The sequence below is a fragment of the Plecotus auritus genome, assembly GCF_963455305.1.
Source record: "Plecotus auritus genome assembly, chromosome: 1".
Lineage (NCBI taxonomy): Eukaryota > Metazoa > Chordata > Mammalia > Chiroptera > Vespertilionidae > Plecotus > Plecotus auritus.
Genome location: NC_137770.1, coordinates 240,357,349 through 240,377,139, shown reverse-complemented (window position 1 = coordinate 240,377,139; position 19,791 = coordinate 240,357,349). Strand labels below are relative to the sequence as shown.

The 19,791-nt window shown below is 42.8% G+C and overlaps 1 protein-coding gene across 1 annotated transcript in view; it reads right to left on the bottom strand.

Annotated features, from left to right (window-relative positions):
• Window positions 1-3,407: 3,407 nt before the first annotated feature.
• Window positions 3,408-19,791, bottom strand: part of TAPT1 (transmembrane anterior posterior transformation 1) — a 55,005-nt gene continuing 38,621 nt past the window's right edge. Inside the window, exons 6-14 of the mRNA XM_080667225.1 lie at window positions 18,999-19,096; window positions 18,755-18,824; window positions 16,893-16,973; window positions 15,166-15,275; window positions 14,121-14,180; window positions 13,663-13,731; window positions 9,962-10,038; window positions 6,523-6,683; window positions 3,408-5,561 (exon numbers count right to left, since the gene is read on the bottom strand). Of these exons, the coding sequence (XP_080523351.1) occupies window positions 5,344-5,561; window positions 6,523-6,683; window positions 9,962-10,038; window positions 13,663-13,731; window positions 14,121-14,180; window positions 15,166-15,275; window positions 16,893-16,973; window positions 18,755-18,824; window positions 18,999-19,096 (944 nt within the window). The 3' untranslated portion in view covers window positions 3,408-5,343. The remainder of the gene's footprint in view (window positions 5,562-6,522; window positions 6,684-9,961; window positions 10,039-13,662; window positions 13,732-14,120; window positions 14,181-15,165; window positions 15,276-16,892; window positions 16,974-18,754; window positions 18,825-18,998; window positions 19,097-19,791) is intronic.

Sequence of the window (19,791 nt, the reverse complement as noted above, 5' to 3'; positions counted from 1 at the left end):
GTACTAGTACGCGGATGCTACCAGGTGCACAAAATTACTTGACTTGTTTGACCAGGTCAGGACACTGGCCTGTTCCAGGATCCAGCACAGTGGGAGGCTGAGAAGGGGACTGGTTTATGTCAGGACGAGCATTGATTACGATCAGATACTCACCCAGCAGCTGCTGGAAAACACCCTGCTCACTCTCTCCCAGCAGCTTGAACTGCTGGTCTCTGCCTGAATGAGGATTCTTCGCAGCTCACGTTATCTATCACCTCTTTTTTTTTTCCTTTCTTTCTTTTAAAAATATATATATTTTTTATTTCAGAAAGGGAGATAGAAACATCAATGATGAGAGAGAATCACTGATCAGCTGCCTCCTGCGTGCACTACACTGCAGATGGAGCCTGCAACCCGGGCATGTGCCCTGGCTGGGAATCGAACCGTGACCTCCTGGTTCATAGGTCAACACTCAACCACTGAGCCACACTGGCCAGGAATGTATCACCTCTCAGAGGCTTCCCTGACCGGCCAGTTTCAGGAAAGCATCACGTCCCTATTATCATATTATCTTGTTCTCTCCACAGCATCCATCAACCTCCTCAAACCTCAACTGCTCCCACGTGTATTCTCTGGTTTCGCCACTGTAATATATGCTTCTAAAGAGAAGAACCCTGCCTGCCTTGTCTGCTCTGTCTCAGGATCCTGGAGCAGAGGTCACGCTCTGAGAGCCAAAGGAATTCCCACAAAGGGTGCTGGGGCTCACCTGCTCCACCTAGTGGATTTGTGTCCTTTCCTCCATCCTCAGCTTGGCTTGGTGATCAGAGCTTTAGAGCATCATGTGGTACCTGGACCCAGTGCTCTGTGGGCTCTGCATGGCTAGGCTGGAAGGTTCCACAGTTGTGGGAGGGGTGGAGCCTCAAAGGTATGGTGGGCGGAGCGCTGGGGTTTGAGGACATCCGGAAGCCCCTGGTTCTGTCCAGTTGCCTGGCCTTGAGCAAACGACGTCAGTCAGAAGCAGAATTTGGCCCCAAATTCTATTTTCATCTCTCCAATCTTTTCTGGGAGAAGCAGATGGAGCTGTTTTTGGCCCCCAAATTCTCAGGTCCAGATCGGGGCCAGCGGTTCTCAAACTTGAACATGCGTGCGAGTCCCCGGGAGGGCCGTAAACACAGGTGGTCGGGCCCCCTCCCAGTTTCTGACGCAGCAGGTCTGGGTGGGACCAAGAACCTGCATGTGTAACGTGTTCCAGATGTTGGGCTGCTGCTGGTTCAGGGACACTTTGAGGACCACTGAACTAGGCTCTGAGGCGTCAGGCGTAAATTGTGTAAACACTTTATAATTTACACAGTCGTTCTTTCCATTTATCTTCTCACGTGGTAGTTACTGCAATCCAACTTCAGATTCCACTTACGCTGCCCCATTGCCTATGGGATCGAGCCCAGGATTCTTGGTAAGGCATTAAAAGCTCTCCAAGATCTGGCCCCTGCCGCCTCCTCCAGTTTCCCAGGAACAAAGCTATCCCTTCAAGTGTTCTCAGCATGACGGTTGGCACTTGCCAGGCACTCAGACACGTACCGAGTGGAGGAAGTCCGGTGCTGCTCTTTGTACATAGGAAGTCCTTTTGCCTCCGTATCTCTGTGCTGGCGGGCTATACTCATCTGCTCTGTGACTGTGCACCCCACTTTCCCGAGGAAGAAGGGGCAAGGCATGGCTGTTCGGTAGAGCATCTGATCAAAGGGGACTGTGCCACTGATGAGCATGCTCAGTGTTCAGCTCAAGACGGACCAGGGTGCCGGGAGGCTGACCACATAGTTATCTTTATCTTTTCCCCTAAAAACAATAGTAAACGTGAATCCAAGAGTATTTCAGAAGCACATGTTTTAGAGAGTCAGGTCTAACCCTCACTCCTTCTATGTGAAGATCTCTCACTGGGCCTTTCAGAGTCCCTGGCGTATGGGTGTGGGCTGTAATAGCCCCTCCACACTCCGTGGCACACGGAAACGAAGGCATGCATTGCTCCCTCGCTGCAGGCAGAGCTGTGTGAAAGGCTCGGCAGAGGCCTCCCTGGACCCCGGTTCCTTCCCTGGGTGCTGAGAGCGCCAAGCATTTGTCTGCATGGCTGGCTGAGGGCACACCTCTGGGTTCCAGCTGGTGGGAAGCAGAGAGAAGGTGGAAGGGCCCTGAAATGGCATATACCCCTTCAACTTCCATCCCTCGCTGAGGATCAGTCCCTTGGCCACGTGGAATAGCGGGACGGACTCGGGAGAGCAGTCTCCCATTGGACAGCTCGCACCCTGTCTGTATGGATAACTAGGGTCTTCAGTAAAGGAGCATTTTCTTATTTCTTTGTACTTTGTAGAGGCACTTGAAACTGTTATTCAATTATCTTATTTTAAGCAAATTCAATAGAAAAAAAATAAGACTTACATAAAAATGTTAAACAGCTGGGTTTATTTCAGAATGAAACCAAGCGGAGATCCCTGGGCTTAGCTGTCTCCAGCACACTAGTTCACTGACACGTTTGCTACGGGCCTCCCCCAGGAGGGCAGGGACTTTGTCCACTGCTGATCACAGCATCCAACAGTCCTGACACACAGGCGATTAATAAATCTCCACTGAAAGAAAAAATAAAGCTGAGACATTTCACAATGCAGTGATTTTAAGTTCTTTTGTGGATGTGTGTGCTCTGCTGAGTCACTGAGAGCAGAAAGAATGTTTATGAGGATCTAATGATAACAAGGTTCTTCCATGTAAAGAATGTAACATCCACAAGCTACAAAAGTACCAAGTACCAAGAAGATCCAGACAAGCTCCTGAATGACCCTATGTTACATTTCAATTCCAAAGGAAAGCTGGTAAGAGTCTGACCTACGTTGTGGCTGAGATTATTCTAAAAACCAAAGTACTGTCTTTTAAAAAAATATATTTTTATTGATTTCAGAGAGGAAGGGTGAGGGAGAGATAGAAACATCAATGATGAGAAATTATCATTGATCGGCTGCCTCCTGCACGCCCCCTACTGGGTGGGAATCAAGGCGGTAACCCGGGCATGTGCCTTGGGAATCGAACCATGACTTCCTGGTTCATAGGTTGATGCTCAACCACTGAGCTGTGTTGGCCGACCCAAAGTCCTGTCTTGAACTTAACTCCCAGATGTGAAAAGCATATTGTGTGACATTCAAAACACTTGTAAAATGCAGGTCCCTTCATGTACTGACAGGTATTAAGTGGTCTATGATCGAGACTCAGCCTTTTGTTTCCTAAAGACAAGATTCAAACATTTTGCCACCATTGTGACCAAAAGAATTCAAATTAGATAGTCCTGCCACTTGTAAATTAGAAATAAATTCTTACAGAATGGGAAATTCACTCTACCAAATATAACAGTAAACATCATGAAAATAAATTCAGTGACCTTTTTAAAAAAGATTACAAAATTGAATTTATTGAGTTTCACACAAGATGCACTTATAAAATTAGTACTGAATGCCATTTTGACAGAAGAAATGAACATCATTCCGAACTCCCAATATATCCTGCAGAGGAAATTAAAATCTTGCGGAATTGACAGCACAGTAACAGAAAAATTCGAGCTAAAGTGAAAGATACACCCCTGTCATATTCTTGCTCTGATTAGGACTCTGTTTGGCAAAGTTTTCCCCAAAGCTATTCCTATTCATTGTGGACATTGTTCTTAATGGTGGAGAAGAGAAGAGGAGAATAAAAAGTAATTTTAAAATGGTGCTTCATTGAAACACACAGAAAGCAACCTAAAAGTCTTTTCATTTTTAACATGAAGTACTTTGCGGTCTCACAAAAGCATTTCTGTACAGTTTCCTTTTATCCCACGTGAACATTAACCTTAAGATTTCTTCACTTAATGCAAAACATTAAAATTCACTTGTATGTCAAATGAAAAGCCAAGGCATTCAAGCTAGCTTTACGTTTCACCCAGGAAACAGCCAACCCCCCTGAAATTTACCTCTGCACATCATGTGCCTGAAATAGCAGCACAGGAGCCGAACTTCAGAATGAAAAGGTCAAAGGAAAGAACAGTGACATGTGGACACTTTGAAATCAGAGGTTGCAGAATTCTTATAAAGATGAAGGAAGGTTTCTCAAGCTGAAATGTGGTGGGAAACAGCTTGTCCTATGAGGCAGGCCACAAACTAATAAGCAAGCAGAAATGGAATCTTGACCTCAACCAACCAAAAAGCACCTTTTGGTTGCTGTTCCTAACATCTACACACAAACTCGTCCCCACACCCAGTCAGCCACCCACACCCCACTGGCTTCCTCCCCCAGCGCAGGCACACCAGGCAGTGCCGTCCCCCACAGGCGCTCCCACCGGACACAGACCAGCCCCAGGCACAGGCACAGGCACTCCAGACAGAAAGGCTAATGCACTTTATAAGCCTGAGCAGGATGGCTGCTCAATCCACTTATCTACTTTAAAATTGTTACTTAAAAATCTCAGTTACAGGTTGACACCTTTGAATTTTGTACAGTTCTTTAGCCGATTCAACACCAAATCCTTTTGACTGTAACAATTGATGAAGCAATTAAGTTTTAAAGTGAAACCAGTTATCTATACGTTAAAGTTACCCCTGCTCTGCTTTTTTCAGTATAAAAAGTACGTCTTTGTAAGGTAATTTCTATTTCACCCACTGCAATTAAACAATACACGGCTCACATTTTGCTTTAAAGAGTAAACTGAAAAATTATAAAACATATTCTCAGTGATGCATAACCTTCATTAATATTTTTTAAATAGACAAACTGGCTTAGGGCTTGTTTTCCCCTATAAAATGCTACTCTTCATCATGTCTTATTTAAGGTAGCCTTTTATTCTGATTAATTCAGATACACCTTCCAGGATTATTCTGTGGTGAGAATATTTATCTTGACTTAAGTGTAATTACTTTTTTAAATGCTTTGGCAGATGAAGCAGTTAGAAATTGTCTGTGGAACTAGTATGGGGCAGGGCAGGTAACGTCGCGGGGAAAGCTTCCGTTTCCCAGGTAGATCCCTTACACTGCAGAGGCCGGAGGTCAGAGCTGATGTTCTGGAAGCACAGACGGACCGAACTGAAGTGATTCGAGGTTGTTCCCATCAGGCCGGAGTGACTGCTGCTTCTCGGGGGAAGAGGGGCTCCCCATGCCATCCAGGCTGGAGGTCACTGCTGTTCCGTGACCTGACCTTCAACCAGGCCACATTACTGGTAGAAAGCTACTCAGATTTGCTTTCTGTTAATAATTTAAGTTTTAAATAAATATATAAGTGCCACGTTTTGCAACTGTCCGCCCTGGCGGCACCGTGGCTACCCCAGGCCTTGGCGCTGGGCACAGGGAGCCGCAGAATTCAGTCAATTCTGTTTCCGCAAATTGTGAACCTGTCTATGTCCAACAGATCTTTCTTTGAGGACCTGTGCTTCAGTTCAGAGTTTTCCTGCGTTATGTCCTTCTCTTCACCATCTGGAGTTGTCAGGAACTGGTCGGAATTGCTTGTCACAAGTAATGGTATGACATTTTCCTTCTGATGGCTAGGCTGGCTGGTGACAGAGGCGGACAGGGTTTCTTCTGTGGAAAAACAGGGCCTTTAGTTAGAAAAGGATTTCCTCCAAACGTATACTAAAGATGAGCTTACCAATATCATAGTGCTGTACAAAAGTGTAATGATAACCAAACGGCACATTGCAGAAGCAGCCATCTATATATATATAAAAGGCTAATATGCTAAGTGTCCCTCCCACTGTCTGACCAGTCGCTATGACATGCACTGACCACCAGAGGGCAGATGCTCAATGCAGAAGCTGCTGAGCTGCAGTGACTTGGCAGCAGCGGTTCTTGGGTGACTCACCCCGAAACCAGAGAGGAGGGAGCCTGATTCCTCACGGAGCCAAGCGATTCTATCTTTGGCCGTGGGTTATGTTGTTGCTGGGGCACTGTCGGCCCGAATCTGGTTTACTGCACACTTGCATTTGCGTTCCACACCCTGAACGACAGCAACTTTGCAGAGTGCCCTCTCGCACTCTGGGACCCCTCGGGGGATGTCAGAGAGTCGGTTTTTGGCCTGATCCCGCAGGCCAGGCCGAGGGACCCCACCTGCTGGAGGGACCCCACCCACTCTGCAGACACTGGGGAAGGACCGTGGGAGGTTGGCCTCAGGGCGTGTCTGGCCCATCTCGCACAGTCCTGCCCCACTGGCCACCTTCTAATTAATTTCCTTTCAATGTGCATGAATCCATGCACCGAGTCACTAGTAATGCATAACGGAACGCAGAGGCCACACCATTTCTGTTTGCTAACCCGCGTAACAGGTGCTCACTGATGATCTACTGAACGTAAAAACTCAGAGCACTGCATGGGGTGCATCTATGATGAGATCTAAACAGAAACATTAGCAATAACAACTAATAAAATGAAGTCAAACCCTGAAGGCACTGCTGAACGTTGGAGGGCAGTGATTTGTTACAGGGAGAGAGAAGACAATAACTCTCCTGAAGATGATGCAGAGAAGCGATGAGAAGGCCCCACCTACCTTGGAAGGGTTTGCACTTGCTCTGTGGTTTACTGGACGGTTTGCCGGGAGTGCTGGTGGGGGGAGGGTCAAACAGCTTCTCTTCCATTTTGGCTTCCTTCACATATTGGCATGATTTTCCCAGCAGCACAATGCTATTCAGTACTTTCAGGGATATCAACCTAAACGCAGGAAAAGACAAACGACCACTGTTGGAACTCATCTCAATCGCGGGGCATGCCACCCACCACCAGGTGAACAGAGGACCCGGGAGTCGGAGGCCCGAGTCTGAGACATCCCACACCGAGGGCCTAGCGCCACGCCCAGGTTTCCCTGTCATGGGGGAACCGAGGATAAATGCCTACTTCTCATGTAAGAAGTCATATCATTTAAAAGTTATACCTTCTGACTAACATTTATTTTCTTCCTATATCACTTAGAAGTTTCACCTTCCAGATTATTTAATTTTTTTCTCTTACTACAAAACAAATACATTTAGTAGCTACAGATGAACAACAACAAAAATATATATATATAAAATAACACAGCTCCACACTCTAGCGTTGATCCCTGGGACACTGCCGCATCCCTTTCACCATGCTGCTGTGCGTACACATCGATTTGTACTTTTTCGCTGCTCGGAATGGGGCTACGAAGCAGGAGGGGCTGGAGTCTGGAGTCAGAGCACAGACCTGGGGCCCAAGAGTTTGAGTTCACACCTGACTCCACTGCCTAGAAGCTGCGTGGACCTGAGTCTCTCAACCTGTCAGTCCACAGAGGAGATGACTTCCTTCAATGAGGTGCTCAGAGCAGCGCCAGGCACACAGAAACTTCAACCAACCCTGTTATTTCATTATCATCATTGTTGTTTCACATAAACAGCATACGATGACTATTTTCCCCTATCAGTTAATGTTCCGCAGGGACACTATTTTAACGGACCTGATTATTGTGCTGTATGGGTTATCTTAGAACAAAGCCCCCTCAAAGCCCCTAGTTTCTGGATATTTAGATTATTTTAAGTATTTTTCTTCTATTAAAAAGTTCCTGATTAAGAAAACTTATGTTAAATCTGTATTTCCTCAAAATAAATTCCTAGACAGCTATAACTACAGAAGTCAGGTATATAACATTTTCAGGTACTTGATACAAATTTGGCAAAAAATCTGAAAAAACAAAACAAACACAAAAAAACCCTCTTCCTCTTTGAATCTCCTCATGTACGGGGCCTTAAATGGCCCAGCACCCAGGACCTCACTGCCCTGTCAAGGGAGTGAGGAAGTGGCTGCTGTTTCTGACGTCTTAGATGAAACCTGGCAACGACAGGAGGTCACAGGCCGGAGGGCAAGTGTGAGGCGGGGCCTGGCAGGCCCCTGTGGACTCTACACCAGGAGAGAAAGCTCCCACCTCGGGCCTCACAGCTCCTTGGCCAGCTGCCTGGGGGATGTCTAACTTACGAGAACTCTTGATTCCAGCCCTAACCCTCCAAAAACAAATCAAAACGAACCCACATATATATGTCACAGGCCTCCCTGTCACAGTAAGTGGCAATTCCATAGCCCTAATTGCTTGGGCTCCAAACTCTGTACTCACATTTGATTCTTTCATCCCCCTCACACCGCACATCCCATCAATCCCTCCACCAGTCCTGTCCAGCTCCACTTGCAAAATATGCCCCTAGCTGACAAATCCCCCACTCAATTCCAGCTACAGCCACCGGCCCTGAAAGGACAGTAACAGTTACCTCCTGACCCAGCCGGCTTTTGCTTCTCCTCTCGTCACCCTCCAGGCCCCTTTCTGCTCAGCAGCCAGGGTGGTCCTGGCAAGAAGCCAAGGGAAGTGGCTCTTTCTTCTGCACAGGACCTCCCAGGGGCTCTCCCTCCCGTAGAGCTGAGGCTCGGGCCCTGCCAGGGCTGCCAGGTCCTCTCCCGTGTGCTCCTGGCATCAGGCCTGCACTGTGTCCCCTCTGAGCCTGCCTGGCCTTCCCCTCACTCCATCCGCCTGCACAGAGAGGCGCCTGCTCTCTCGCCAGGGCAGCCACCTCTGTGGCTCTCCGTCCAGACACCACCATGCTTTTCTTCCTAACACTTGCCACCACTGGCCCCTTCACAGCAATTTGTCTTTCTGGTGGTTGCCTCCTTTCCCACTGGAACTTGGGACACAAAGGCAGGTCCTGGTGTTCTCTTCGGTCGGTCCCTAGACCAGCACTGGGAGCAGCCGCGAGCGCTGCTCATTGGGGAGCGCTGAGCAGAGGACCCATGAGGGCAGGGCTGCGAGCTGCCCAAAGCTCAGTGAGAACAGTCTGGAAGCATGATCCTGACTCATGATGCTCCTGAGACAATGACAAGTGACAGATGCTGTGCTCCTGCAGCAGGCGCTTCCGGCACCTCCATGTGCCAGGCACCGGGCAGGGACAGGGTAGGAGACACACGTGGGAAACCGGGAACACACAGCTCCCAGTTGGGAAGCAGACCTCAGCCCAGGGGACGATTCTGAGCGAATCTAGGGCTGAGGTTACTACTGTCCTGCTTGGTCTCTCCCCTTTCTCCTCGAGATACTCCGTTCTGACCGTCTCCCAGACTGACACTCGCAGCATAACTCCTCGTGCTCCACTGAAGCCAGTGCAGGGTCCCTTTTTCTTTCTGGATAAGTAAACCTAAAGCTGGGCTGGGCTGCTTTATCATAAATTCACTTCTTGAGAAACTAACAGAGACAAAAACTTCTCTTTATATTGTTATTTTCTTACCATTTCTCTTCCCCAACCAAAGTGTAAGCCAGGCAAGACCAACAAATTTGCAAATAAAAATTCAGCCAGTCACAGGCAGAGCAACTACATTTCTGCATCTTCTGTAGGTTTCTATGACATAGGCCTCGAGTATGCTAAACCAGTGGTCGGCAAACTCATTAGTCAACAGAGCCAAATATCAACAGTACAACGATCGAAATTTCTTTTGAGAGCCGAAAACTGACTTCTGCGCATGGGCCACGAAGTTTCAATTGCACTGTACGTGTGCCCGCACGTGGTATTTTGTGGAAGAGCCACACTCAAGGGGTCAAAGAGCCGCATGTGGCTTGCGAGCCGTAGTTTGCCGACCCCTGTGCTAAACCATTAACGTGGCAAATACAATAGAAATTCAAAGAGGTTTTTGTACATAGAGAAATGTCTGAATGCAATGGCAGATTTCATTTTATAAAATATGGGTAAAACTTAACTTGTAAGTAAAAAGAGCTTTAAGTAAATGATTTCACTAAATATTAAAATAAAATCTAAAGTGCTATTAATACTACTAGCAAATAGCGATTTAATTGAACCAGAGCTTAACTGAGTCACAAACATATTGGAGGTACAAGCTGTTATGGGGCCCAGGACAGTTAGAATGGGTGTAGCATGACTTGATTATACCTTGCATTTATGCTTTACTGTATAACCAAAAACATATTCAAGAATAGTTCATCTTACCCCAAATAGAAGAGTATGACACAGGCATAAGACAGGATTCCTTGAACTTTAATTGAGCTTGTTACAACTCTGATGAGCTAGCCAGAAACAGACCAAAACAACAAAAACACACAAACAAAACACACAACCATAGAGTTATTAGTTCATATTTAAATAAAGTCATCTATACTGATTTTAACACTTTAGGCACACACCTGTGGCCTGTCTAAATCAAACAGGCAGTTCTAAATCTGTCAATTTCTAACACACCGTGGCAGCTTGTGAAATCTTTTGTGGTAGATTTGGGTGGTTCAGGCAAATCTAGGATGCCCGTCGCTAGTGCCAACTGTTGACTCTGTGCCTAATTCACAAATGACACGTTTGCCTGGCCCTAATAGAGAAGCAAATCGGGTGATTTTTAATATGAAAAATTATTCTGGAAAATACAAATGGATTCATCATGCTGTCTGTGTCCCTGCTACAGCTAGATCCATTGAGAGGGCATTTCCATTGTTCTTGCTTTTTTTGTCCTTTGTCCTCTGACTCTTTTTAAGAATCCTCAATGACTCTCAGGGATCAGAGAGAAAAAAGGAACCTTAAAAGAACTAAATACTATTGCAAAATCAATTATGTAAAGATTGAAAATTTTCTGTCTCTTTTGGATAGCTGTGGTTAAACAACCATGTTCTTTTTTATCTCACAGAAATAAAGCAGTGAAATATTGATCCGGGAAGCCTGCTGAGCAAATGTGGTGGGGTCTGTCACTGCAAAACACTCAGCTATTACAGCTCTGGCAGAAAATGTGCCCATATCCAGGCATTCTCCGCTTTTCAAAAGGCCACTTTACACCACTTTGCTTTTACAAAGGACCACGTTGGTACTTGTTTTCACTAACCGAAAGAAATCCCAAGGTAGTTTTTGCTTTTACTATAAAAAGCATTTGATTTGCAGGGAGCTGACATAGACGCAGCTCACACCCTGAGCAGCAAGAGGGGCCGCCAAGCTCCCAGGGAACCACATCAGCATCTCAGCATCGGGCCACCAGAGCTGAGCCCCGTGTCTGGGAGCATCTGGGCTTTATCTTCATTTTGTGTGTCCGTTAGCAAGATGTGTCCTTAGTAGCAGAAGAGCTCAGAAGGGAGTTTACATTAAGTGTAGAAGTGGACATATTTAAGCATTTTGATCATCATGGTGAACAAAATAAACACATAAATTAATGTCAACTGCTTCTTTGGTTTACGCTATTTAGGCATGAGAGGTTTCATAGAAACCTCTACGTTCAGATAGGGAGGAGACTGTATTAGGGTCTGGGGGGACTGCTACATGGAAATGGGAAGTCAGGGAGAACAACAGACCTTATCTAGTAATGTTAAGTTATTACCATCTGAAAGAGTTTATTAGGGTGCCTTAAATAAACATCATAAAATGCATTTTAAACATATCTTTAAAATACTGCCAGTAAAAGAACAATTGGGAGGACACAGAGGGATGGATTGTCACATGTTCTATAAAGTTTCGTTATTAGAAAGTGTCAAAGAAGTCCTCATCATTTCCTCTAATGAGGAATGACCTGCTATCCAAACAGCTGTGATGGAAGCTAATGTGGCTCTAGGATTTTATTATTTTATAAGAAAGGTTTGCCAATGATCACATTCAAGGCTTAAAGGACTTCATTTTTGTTTAGTACACTAGAGGCCCGATGCATGAAGATTCGTGCAAGAATGGGCCTTCCTTCCCCTGGCTGCCGGCACCGCCTTCACTGGGACCGGAGCCGCCTTTCTGCCTTTGCTCCAGCCCGGAGCCACCTTTCCGCCTTCCCACGCTGCCCAGAGGCCCGGAGCGGCTGGGGCGGTGCGGAATGCCTGTATCGTCATCTTGGCGATGACACAGGCGCCCCGCCCTGCCTCCAGCCTCTCGGCCCCTGCGTATGCAAATTAACCTTCCATCTTTGTTGGGTTAATTTGCATACTCACTCCTGATTGGCTGGTGGGCGTCGCAAAGGTACAGTCAATTTGCATCTTTCTCTTTTATTAGTGTAGATTAGCAGGCAACTTTAAGATACATTCATTCAAAGCCTCATTTCCATGCGACCTTCATACATGATTTCTTTTACTTTTTGGGGGTATGAATTCACTTGAGGACCTAAGTTAATAAGTTTATAAGTAAGCACTGCCTCTCTTGGGCCTTAAAGAACTGATTTCCGAGGCCTCGGTAGGTTCCTCAGAGCTCTGAAACATTTGCTGGAGGTCTGCGAGAGAAGCCTGCAAACCCTGCCCCCTGGACCACTGCACAACCCGCTGCGAAAATGCAGGCTTTCCAGCAGGGTTTGTTAACTATTCAATAAGCTTAAATCTTTTGGTGTAACAACCATAAAAACACATTTAGAGAAAAAAAAATACTTAAATACCAAATTAAAAAACCCATACTAATCATGAATAGAGTTTTCTGGCAAATAAGTTACTAGATAGTTATTATTTAGCAAAGCAGGGCCATATTCAAATATAATCATCTAACCAATCTTTAATAATAATAATCAGTCAGACAATAATTAGTCTGGCTAACTAGGTTTATCCTCACACTGTATGTATCATGTTTCTAATTGTAGAAGACAAATGTAGAGACATTCAATATTCTATTTTATCACTCTCTTAAATGTTTAACAAATAATTATTTTACTCTTTAAAATCCTCCATTTTTCTAAAATTCTAGGAGTTCATTTTCCCAAGCAAAAAAAAGCTATATTACTATACAATAACCTAGATAATTGAAAACATTTAGGATGTGGTTATCTGGAGAGTTGTACTGAAATTTAAATAACATGAACTCTATTGAGCATCAACCGGACAAGCTGGTCTAACATACAGCTGGTAAGACCTACAGCTTCTCTCCACCTGTTAGGTGACTCCGTAACTCTGCATTAAGCGAGAACTCCAGGTGACCTCTGGCAAAAAGTTGGCTGCCTTTGTTTTGATGTGAGAACAGGTAGCCAATAAGGAATATAATGAAGTACGAGTGCAGCCAGCCAACCTTCTTAACGAACATTATTAGAGCCTGACGTGACCAGTAACTATTTACAAGGCTGTCCTGAGCAATTCATTAAGATATAAACTTGATGACATTTTTAGTGGGTTCAGTAAATTTCAGTGCTATTATTTAAAATATATATAATTCCTGAAGATAAGACTAGAGAATTTCATTGTAAAAACTTCGGAAAATGAATACAGAATATACTCCATTTGAACATTTCACAATTTAATCTACTTCATTTGTTTCCAAGTTTTTGCTATAAATGCCACTATAATGTGTAACTTTGCCTATAAGTCTTATGTGCCTTTTACAGCTATTTCCTTAGAATAAATTCCTAGAACTGGAATTACTCCATTAAACTGTCAAATTGCCCCTTTAGAGGTGCTAGACCAACTTACACTTCAACCAACATGTTATACTTGCCACACCTACCAAGTATTTCCATAAAAAAACTTTGCCAAATGAATAAGCAAGAGTATTCTCATTGTTAGAAAAGCCATTATATAAAAACAGTTCCTGATATCACTTATCTATTGGATGACTCAAATGCCAAAAGGATAACAAATTTCCTCCAATTCATTTACCTTTCATTTTTATATCATCCTTTTGAAACAAAGTTATTGAAAATCCGCTGATTAATATTCTATAATGACAGTCATTGCATCATTTAAAAAAATACGGAAGTACAGACTTACTAAAACAGCTAGCGGGAGAGGAATGAACCCCATCCTCCGCGCCACGGAGTCGCTGTAATCAGTGTACGCCTGGACAGAGAGGGGAGAAGGGTTCATGGGACTTAAAGCACATGTGTAAAGTACTATTCACTCATCACCAGCACATTTTCTAAACGGGTGAGGTTACAAGGAAGAAGGCACCTGGCACCTATTATGTAAGTTAGCAAAATGATGTGGAAATTTAAACGTTCATAAGAAGTTTTAAATAACAAAGTTGTATAACTGTTACAAAACTGCAAAAATCCTACCCTATTTATGTTAAGTATTAGTATTATTTTTATTAATTTGTAAAAATTTACTGTCAAGAACAGAAATAAGTAAGAAGTTTAAGTTGATGTAGCTTTCTCTTAACCAGTATTTCGAGCTAAATTAAACCACCGTCAGTTAATTTCAGATTCTGTCTTTGATACAATACTCACATTTTTCTGTCGACTACTAACAAGGTCAAAAGCAAGGCTGGCTCTATATTCACTGTAGACCTAAAAACAAATAAGATTGCAATATTAAGTATTATAGTGCAAATATCTAAAGTGGGAAGACTTATACTTTTCAGATTAATATGTTTAATAATTAACCAGTAAAAAGGTCTTAATAGCCAAGCAGACATCTGGGTAGTGTTTCTCTATTTGTTTTCCTACAACAAAAGTAAACAGCTTCAAGTCCCCCAACTGTTATGCTCACAAACCTTTCAAAGGTCTCTCTTGAAAGAGAGATAAATACTAGCCCTGGGCTGGGTGGCTCAGTTGGTTGGAGCGTCATCCTATACAACAAAAGGCTGCAGGTTCAATGCCCGGTCGGGGCATATGCAGGAGGCAACTGATCCATGTTTCTCTCTCATATTGATATTTGTCTCTCTCTCTCTCTCAGTCCCTTCCTCTCACTCTAAAATCAATGAAGAAAAAATATCCCTGGGTGAGAATTAAATTTTTTAGAAAAGGAGAGATAAATAATCAATGATTATAATCATGAGAGTTTAGAGTTTTGGGAATAGTGGCTATTTTAAGTAGTGTAACATATATAATAATTTGGAAATTTTAAATAAACAGTTTAAAAATTATTATTATCTATATCTAGTAATAATGATGTCTTAGAAAATAGATGCTGAGTAAGATATAAAATTGAGTTTTGAAAGCCTAATGTTTTAATAAAAACAATGTGATTTTTAAAAGTTTAAGTAAACAGGTGATGACAGAATAACAGTTTATGATGATTTTGATCTCAACTACCAGTCAATCCACACCTCCACCCAAAAGTGTGGAACCAGAATTATTTAATACCGAAATACTATACTTTCACAGCTGTGTAATAATTTTTAGAAACTTAAAAATATAATTCTAACTTTATAGTAGCAGTACTCTTCTATTATCTTCATAAATGCAATAAACCTAAACTTGTTCTTTTACAACTGTATAATATTAAGTAGAAGAGAACATCAAACACTAAATTGCTAACGAAAATACATACATCTGCAGTAATGTCGTTGAACTTAGTGATAAAGGCATGTTTTACAATATCCACAGCAATTTCTGATGCAATCACCATACAGACATCTGGAAATAACACCCAGAGATGATCTATAAAGTATAGGAAAAAACAGACAATTAAACTACTTAATATAAATAGAATCCAATATCACAGGCTATCACAGAAATCCAAAATTCACAGGGCAAAACTGTAATGTTTTCAATAAATGATAATAGAGACAGAACTAGCATTCAATAAATTATCAAAGGAGCCATATTTTATCAAGTGAAGGGATAATTCATTTACAGATGTTTATTCTGTACTTTCTCTGTGCCAAGCACTTCAGGGAGGACCCATTGTGAACAGAGCCTTGGCCTCCCTGCCTGGAGCCAGCAGGGACCACTGGTGGGTGACTAAGTAAGCAGGCTCATTATAAACCCCTCTGATTCCAGAGCTGCCTCAGGGGGACAGTAAACAGCTAGTAGGGACATGTGCTGAAGTCAACTGAACAATTTCCCCCTCTCTGATCACTGTGACTTAAAGATACTGCTCAATCATTTATTTAACTGTCATACAGATGTAATTTGTCCAATTTGCTCACCTTTACATGTATAAAAATGTCAATTTAGTACCAAGTACTTGATAAAAAGAACTGCAAACAGATAAACCCCTAAGACCTTGAAGAAGGGTCTAAGAATGGAACTGGGCAAGAAGGAAGTTAGAGACACTGACAAGCAACTGAGGACCCGGGCAGCTGCAGTGAGGGGGTGGAGACACTGGCGCTGGGGCTATACTTGCTGACGGGCAGTGCAGGGCAGTCTTAGTGAGTCTGACATCAGGCTGAGTTTGGGGGGATCAGGGGACCTGATTTTATGGTTTCCACAAGAAAATAACTTCTGGACATTGATCTCATTTTATATCTGTTTCTGATTTTTCACAGGTACCTGAAACCTAGCAATGAATCAAAATAAATTAACAAGAAGTTATTAAGTGCCTATATTAGGCATGGCACTCAGGTAATAAATAAAATGTAAAGCATGATCTCACTTCTTAAGAACAAAGTTGTACAAAAATGTCTGACATTAGAAAGCTCTAAGTTACTTGAGACACCTGAGCACGTGGATCATTGCCCACCAAGCTCACTGCAGCATTGCCAGACAGTGCTCTAACTACCTGTCTACTTCTTCTGTAAACCTGGGAGTCCTAACATATGTTACCACTTTTCACATGTGCCACGTAGCAGACAGGCAGTGAACGTCTGCCAACTGCATGGATGGTGAAAATTCATGGAATCCTGATAACTTGTCAGCCTCAATTCAGAGCTGTATAAAAGTAACACTTTATTGCTTTACATTGTATTTCTTTAATTTATCATTATTCAAGATGCTAATAGGCTGTAAATAAAAGACAAAGGTTAGGAAAGATCAGAAGTTCTTCTGGTGAACCCTTAAGATGTAAAAATCTGACTGCATTTAGATAGCCACGGCTCACCTGGAAGCTGCAGGGCCCACCACCCACCGAGAACACAGCCCTGGAGACACTGTGCCATTTATGGGCAAGGACTTACTGCACATGCTACGTCTCCCACCCACCAATCCTCTACTGAGACAGGGACTGCTCATACCCAGAGTGATCAGCTAAAATGCTGCAAAGTTTTCTGCATACACATTTTATTCCATGTAAAAGAACAATATTAGAAGCCACTGTATTTGTGAAAAGTTACTTACCTGGATTCCAAGAAAACTGTTCCATGTTCCTTAGACACACTATTAGCAAGAGCACATAATTTGTGAATCGCTCTTTAATATCTGAAAAAAATTTTCACATATAAATATAGCTATATTGCATATAAATCATATAATAATAAGAGTATGTATAAAATTATTTCTTTTAGTGAGAACATGAAATTATGTTATGTGTAAGTGCCTGTACAATAAACATACTATTTTATATACAGAACTAGAGGCCCGATGCATGAAGATTCATGCAAGAATGGGCCTTCCTTCCCCTGGCTGCTGGCACCGCCTTCGCTCCGGCCCAGAGCCGCCTTTCCGCCTTCCCACGCTGCCCAGAGGCCTGGAGCAGCTGGGGCGGTGCGGAACGCCTATGTCCTGCCCCACCCCCAGCTGCTCGGTGCCTACATATGCAAATTATCCCACCAGCTTTGTTGGGTTAATTTGCATACTCACTCCTGATTGGCTGGTGGGTGCCACAAAGGTATGATCAATTTGCATATTTCTCTTTTATTAGTGTAGATGTTGCTACATTGGTAAGCCATTTACTTCTTTCACCAACACAATTCTAGCAAGCAAATTCCAGTTTTCTACAAATTTCAAAAAATACTCAAACCATCAGTCTGCTCAGATTGATTCAGATTCCCCCAATGACTATGGGGACTTACAACTGTTTTCATTTTATAGAAGAATTAAAAAATAGAAGCAGAGAGTGAAGTACAGGACTGGGTAATGTGAAACCCTTGTATAGCAGAATACTTCCAATTTGGTAAAGAGTGAGTATACAAGCGCTGACCTGACAAATCCTTTAGCTAATAGAGTGTTAGTATTATGAAAGCATTTCTTAAGATATAAGTAGAACTTATGGAGGAGGGGGAACAACAAGGTTTCATATTTATCATGTTACTAAGCACTCTCATCTTGGTCTGAATGAATTTAATAAAAGCAAATAACTAAATTCCTGCTAAGAGCTAGTTTACACATTTCACTTTGTAAGCTATTTTCTTATTATAGTCTAAGATACTATGTAATCAAGAAATGAAAGAAATCCATGCCTGCCGTAAGTTGGCACACCCGTGTGGGTGTGGGTGTCCACATAATGGTGGGGCTGTGGCCAGCGCAATCACTTACTTAGTAACCCACCTCAAGGCCTGTATATATCAAACTGTTGTTTCCCTAATATTCTAGTATCTTAATAATTCTGGGCCTCACCTTGCCACTCAAATGTGGGACCCCCCTATAGCCCTCTGCATTTTCATTTCACCTTGGTGTCCTTCCTCCAATTGTCCTGGCTTCTCTTTTCTTATTTCCACCCTTCCCTGTTACTCTACAGCAAGTGATCTAGACTTTCATTCTACAGCTAAACCTTGGTCTCTAAGTGAGCTGGCATTTCCCACACGTATATTCCCTAAATGCCTGAACTCTGTCCAGTCAGGGACAATACCTCCTCCAGGGCAGCACAGCTCTTAGCCCTTGTTTATGAGGGGCCTGGGCTGTCATAATTCTGCTCTTGGTAGCTTAGTGGCCTTGGCCAAGTCCAATTACTTTCCCTGTGTTCTAGTTCTCACGTGTGTAACATGGAATAATATCATCTGCTGCAAAGAAATGTCTGGATTCATGAGAAGTTTTTGAAAGTATTGATAAGGTGCTATATAAATGTTTGTAATTTCTTATTATCTTAAAGATCCTGAGATTACAATAAGCTAAATAATAAGCAAACTTGGTAAAGATGTTGAGAGAATAAGAGAAAGCACAGCTTAAGTCAAAGAAACAATAACCCACAGGAAATGTGACATAGAGTTTTAGAACTGCAAAATAATATGCATAATCTGCAATTAGAGTCTAACTGTACATACCGCTATTTGACATTTGAAAAAGATTGTTCTTCTCAAACTTCTTGAAAACACTTCCTTTAATTTCAACAAACTGAAATAGTAAAAGAAAATATTACCCTTTCATTATAACTGTTTTAAAAATGGACATAGTATATATAAAACTTCCTGAAGAATAATGTTTAGAAAAAATAATTTATCCCATCTAGAAACTGCTATTAAAGTACCCCTTTAACTTCAGAAATGTAAAGTTAAACCTCATACTCACATTATTAGACATCATGATAGTGAGCAAGGACTTGTTGTGTGAGTTAAATGCTACGTTGAGAGTCGTTGCTTGAACCATTATAAGAATTGCATGCAAAACTAGCAATAAGTGATGTCAAGGAAAAAACTTAAGTCTGTTTTCATATTATAGTAACAGATAATACTATACAATTTTCAAAGTGAATAATGTGGGGAAAAGATGACTATGTTTTCAAGTCAAGTCTTACGTAAGTATTTTGTTCTTTGTAATTTTTTATTAGGTGATCCAAATTTGACTGGATTACAATGTGTGCCACCATACAAAACAAGCAAAAGCAGAAATGAACCGCGGTGCACCATTCAAGTGGACTGTGAGTCCTGTTCTTTCTGGTTCTCTGGCATTTGGCTCAATGCTTGGGAAATAGGCCCTTTAAAAAGTTTCTTAAATAAATAGAAATTATGGTAAATACTGAAAGAAGACAATTAGCAATATACATTCTGAATTAAGATAATTTACATTCTAAAACAGAAAAAACACAAAGCAAAAATCTGGAAGTGATCTTCCTCTCTGGCTCTTCTGGGGATGAGGAACATCTTACCGAATAATAGACAAACATGTAAATTGACTGTACCTCCGCTACGCCCACAGCCAATCAGAGTCAGTATGCAAATTAGAAGGCCAAAGATGGTGGCTGCCCAGCTGCTCCAGGTGCGGAGTGGCCAGGCGGGGCAGGACGCCTGCTATGAGAGGGAGGGCGGGGGGCGAAGGGATCTACAGGAGCGGAGTGCTGCAGCAAAGACGAAGATGGCAGACT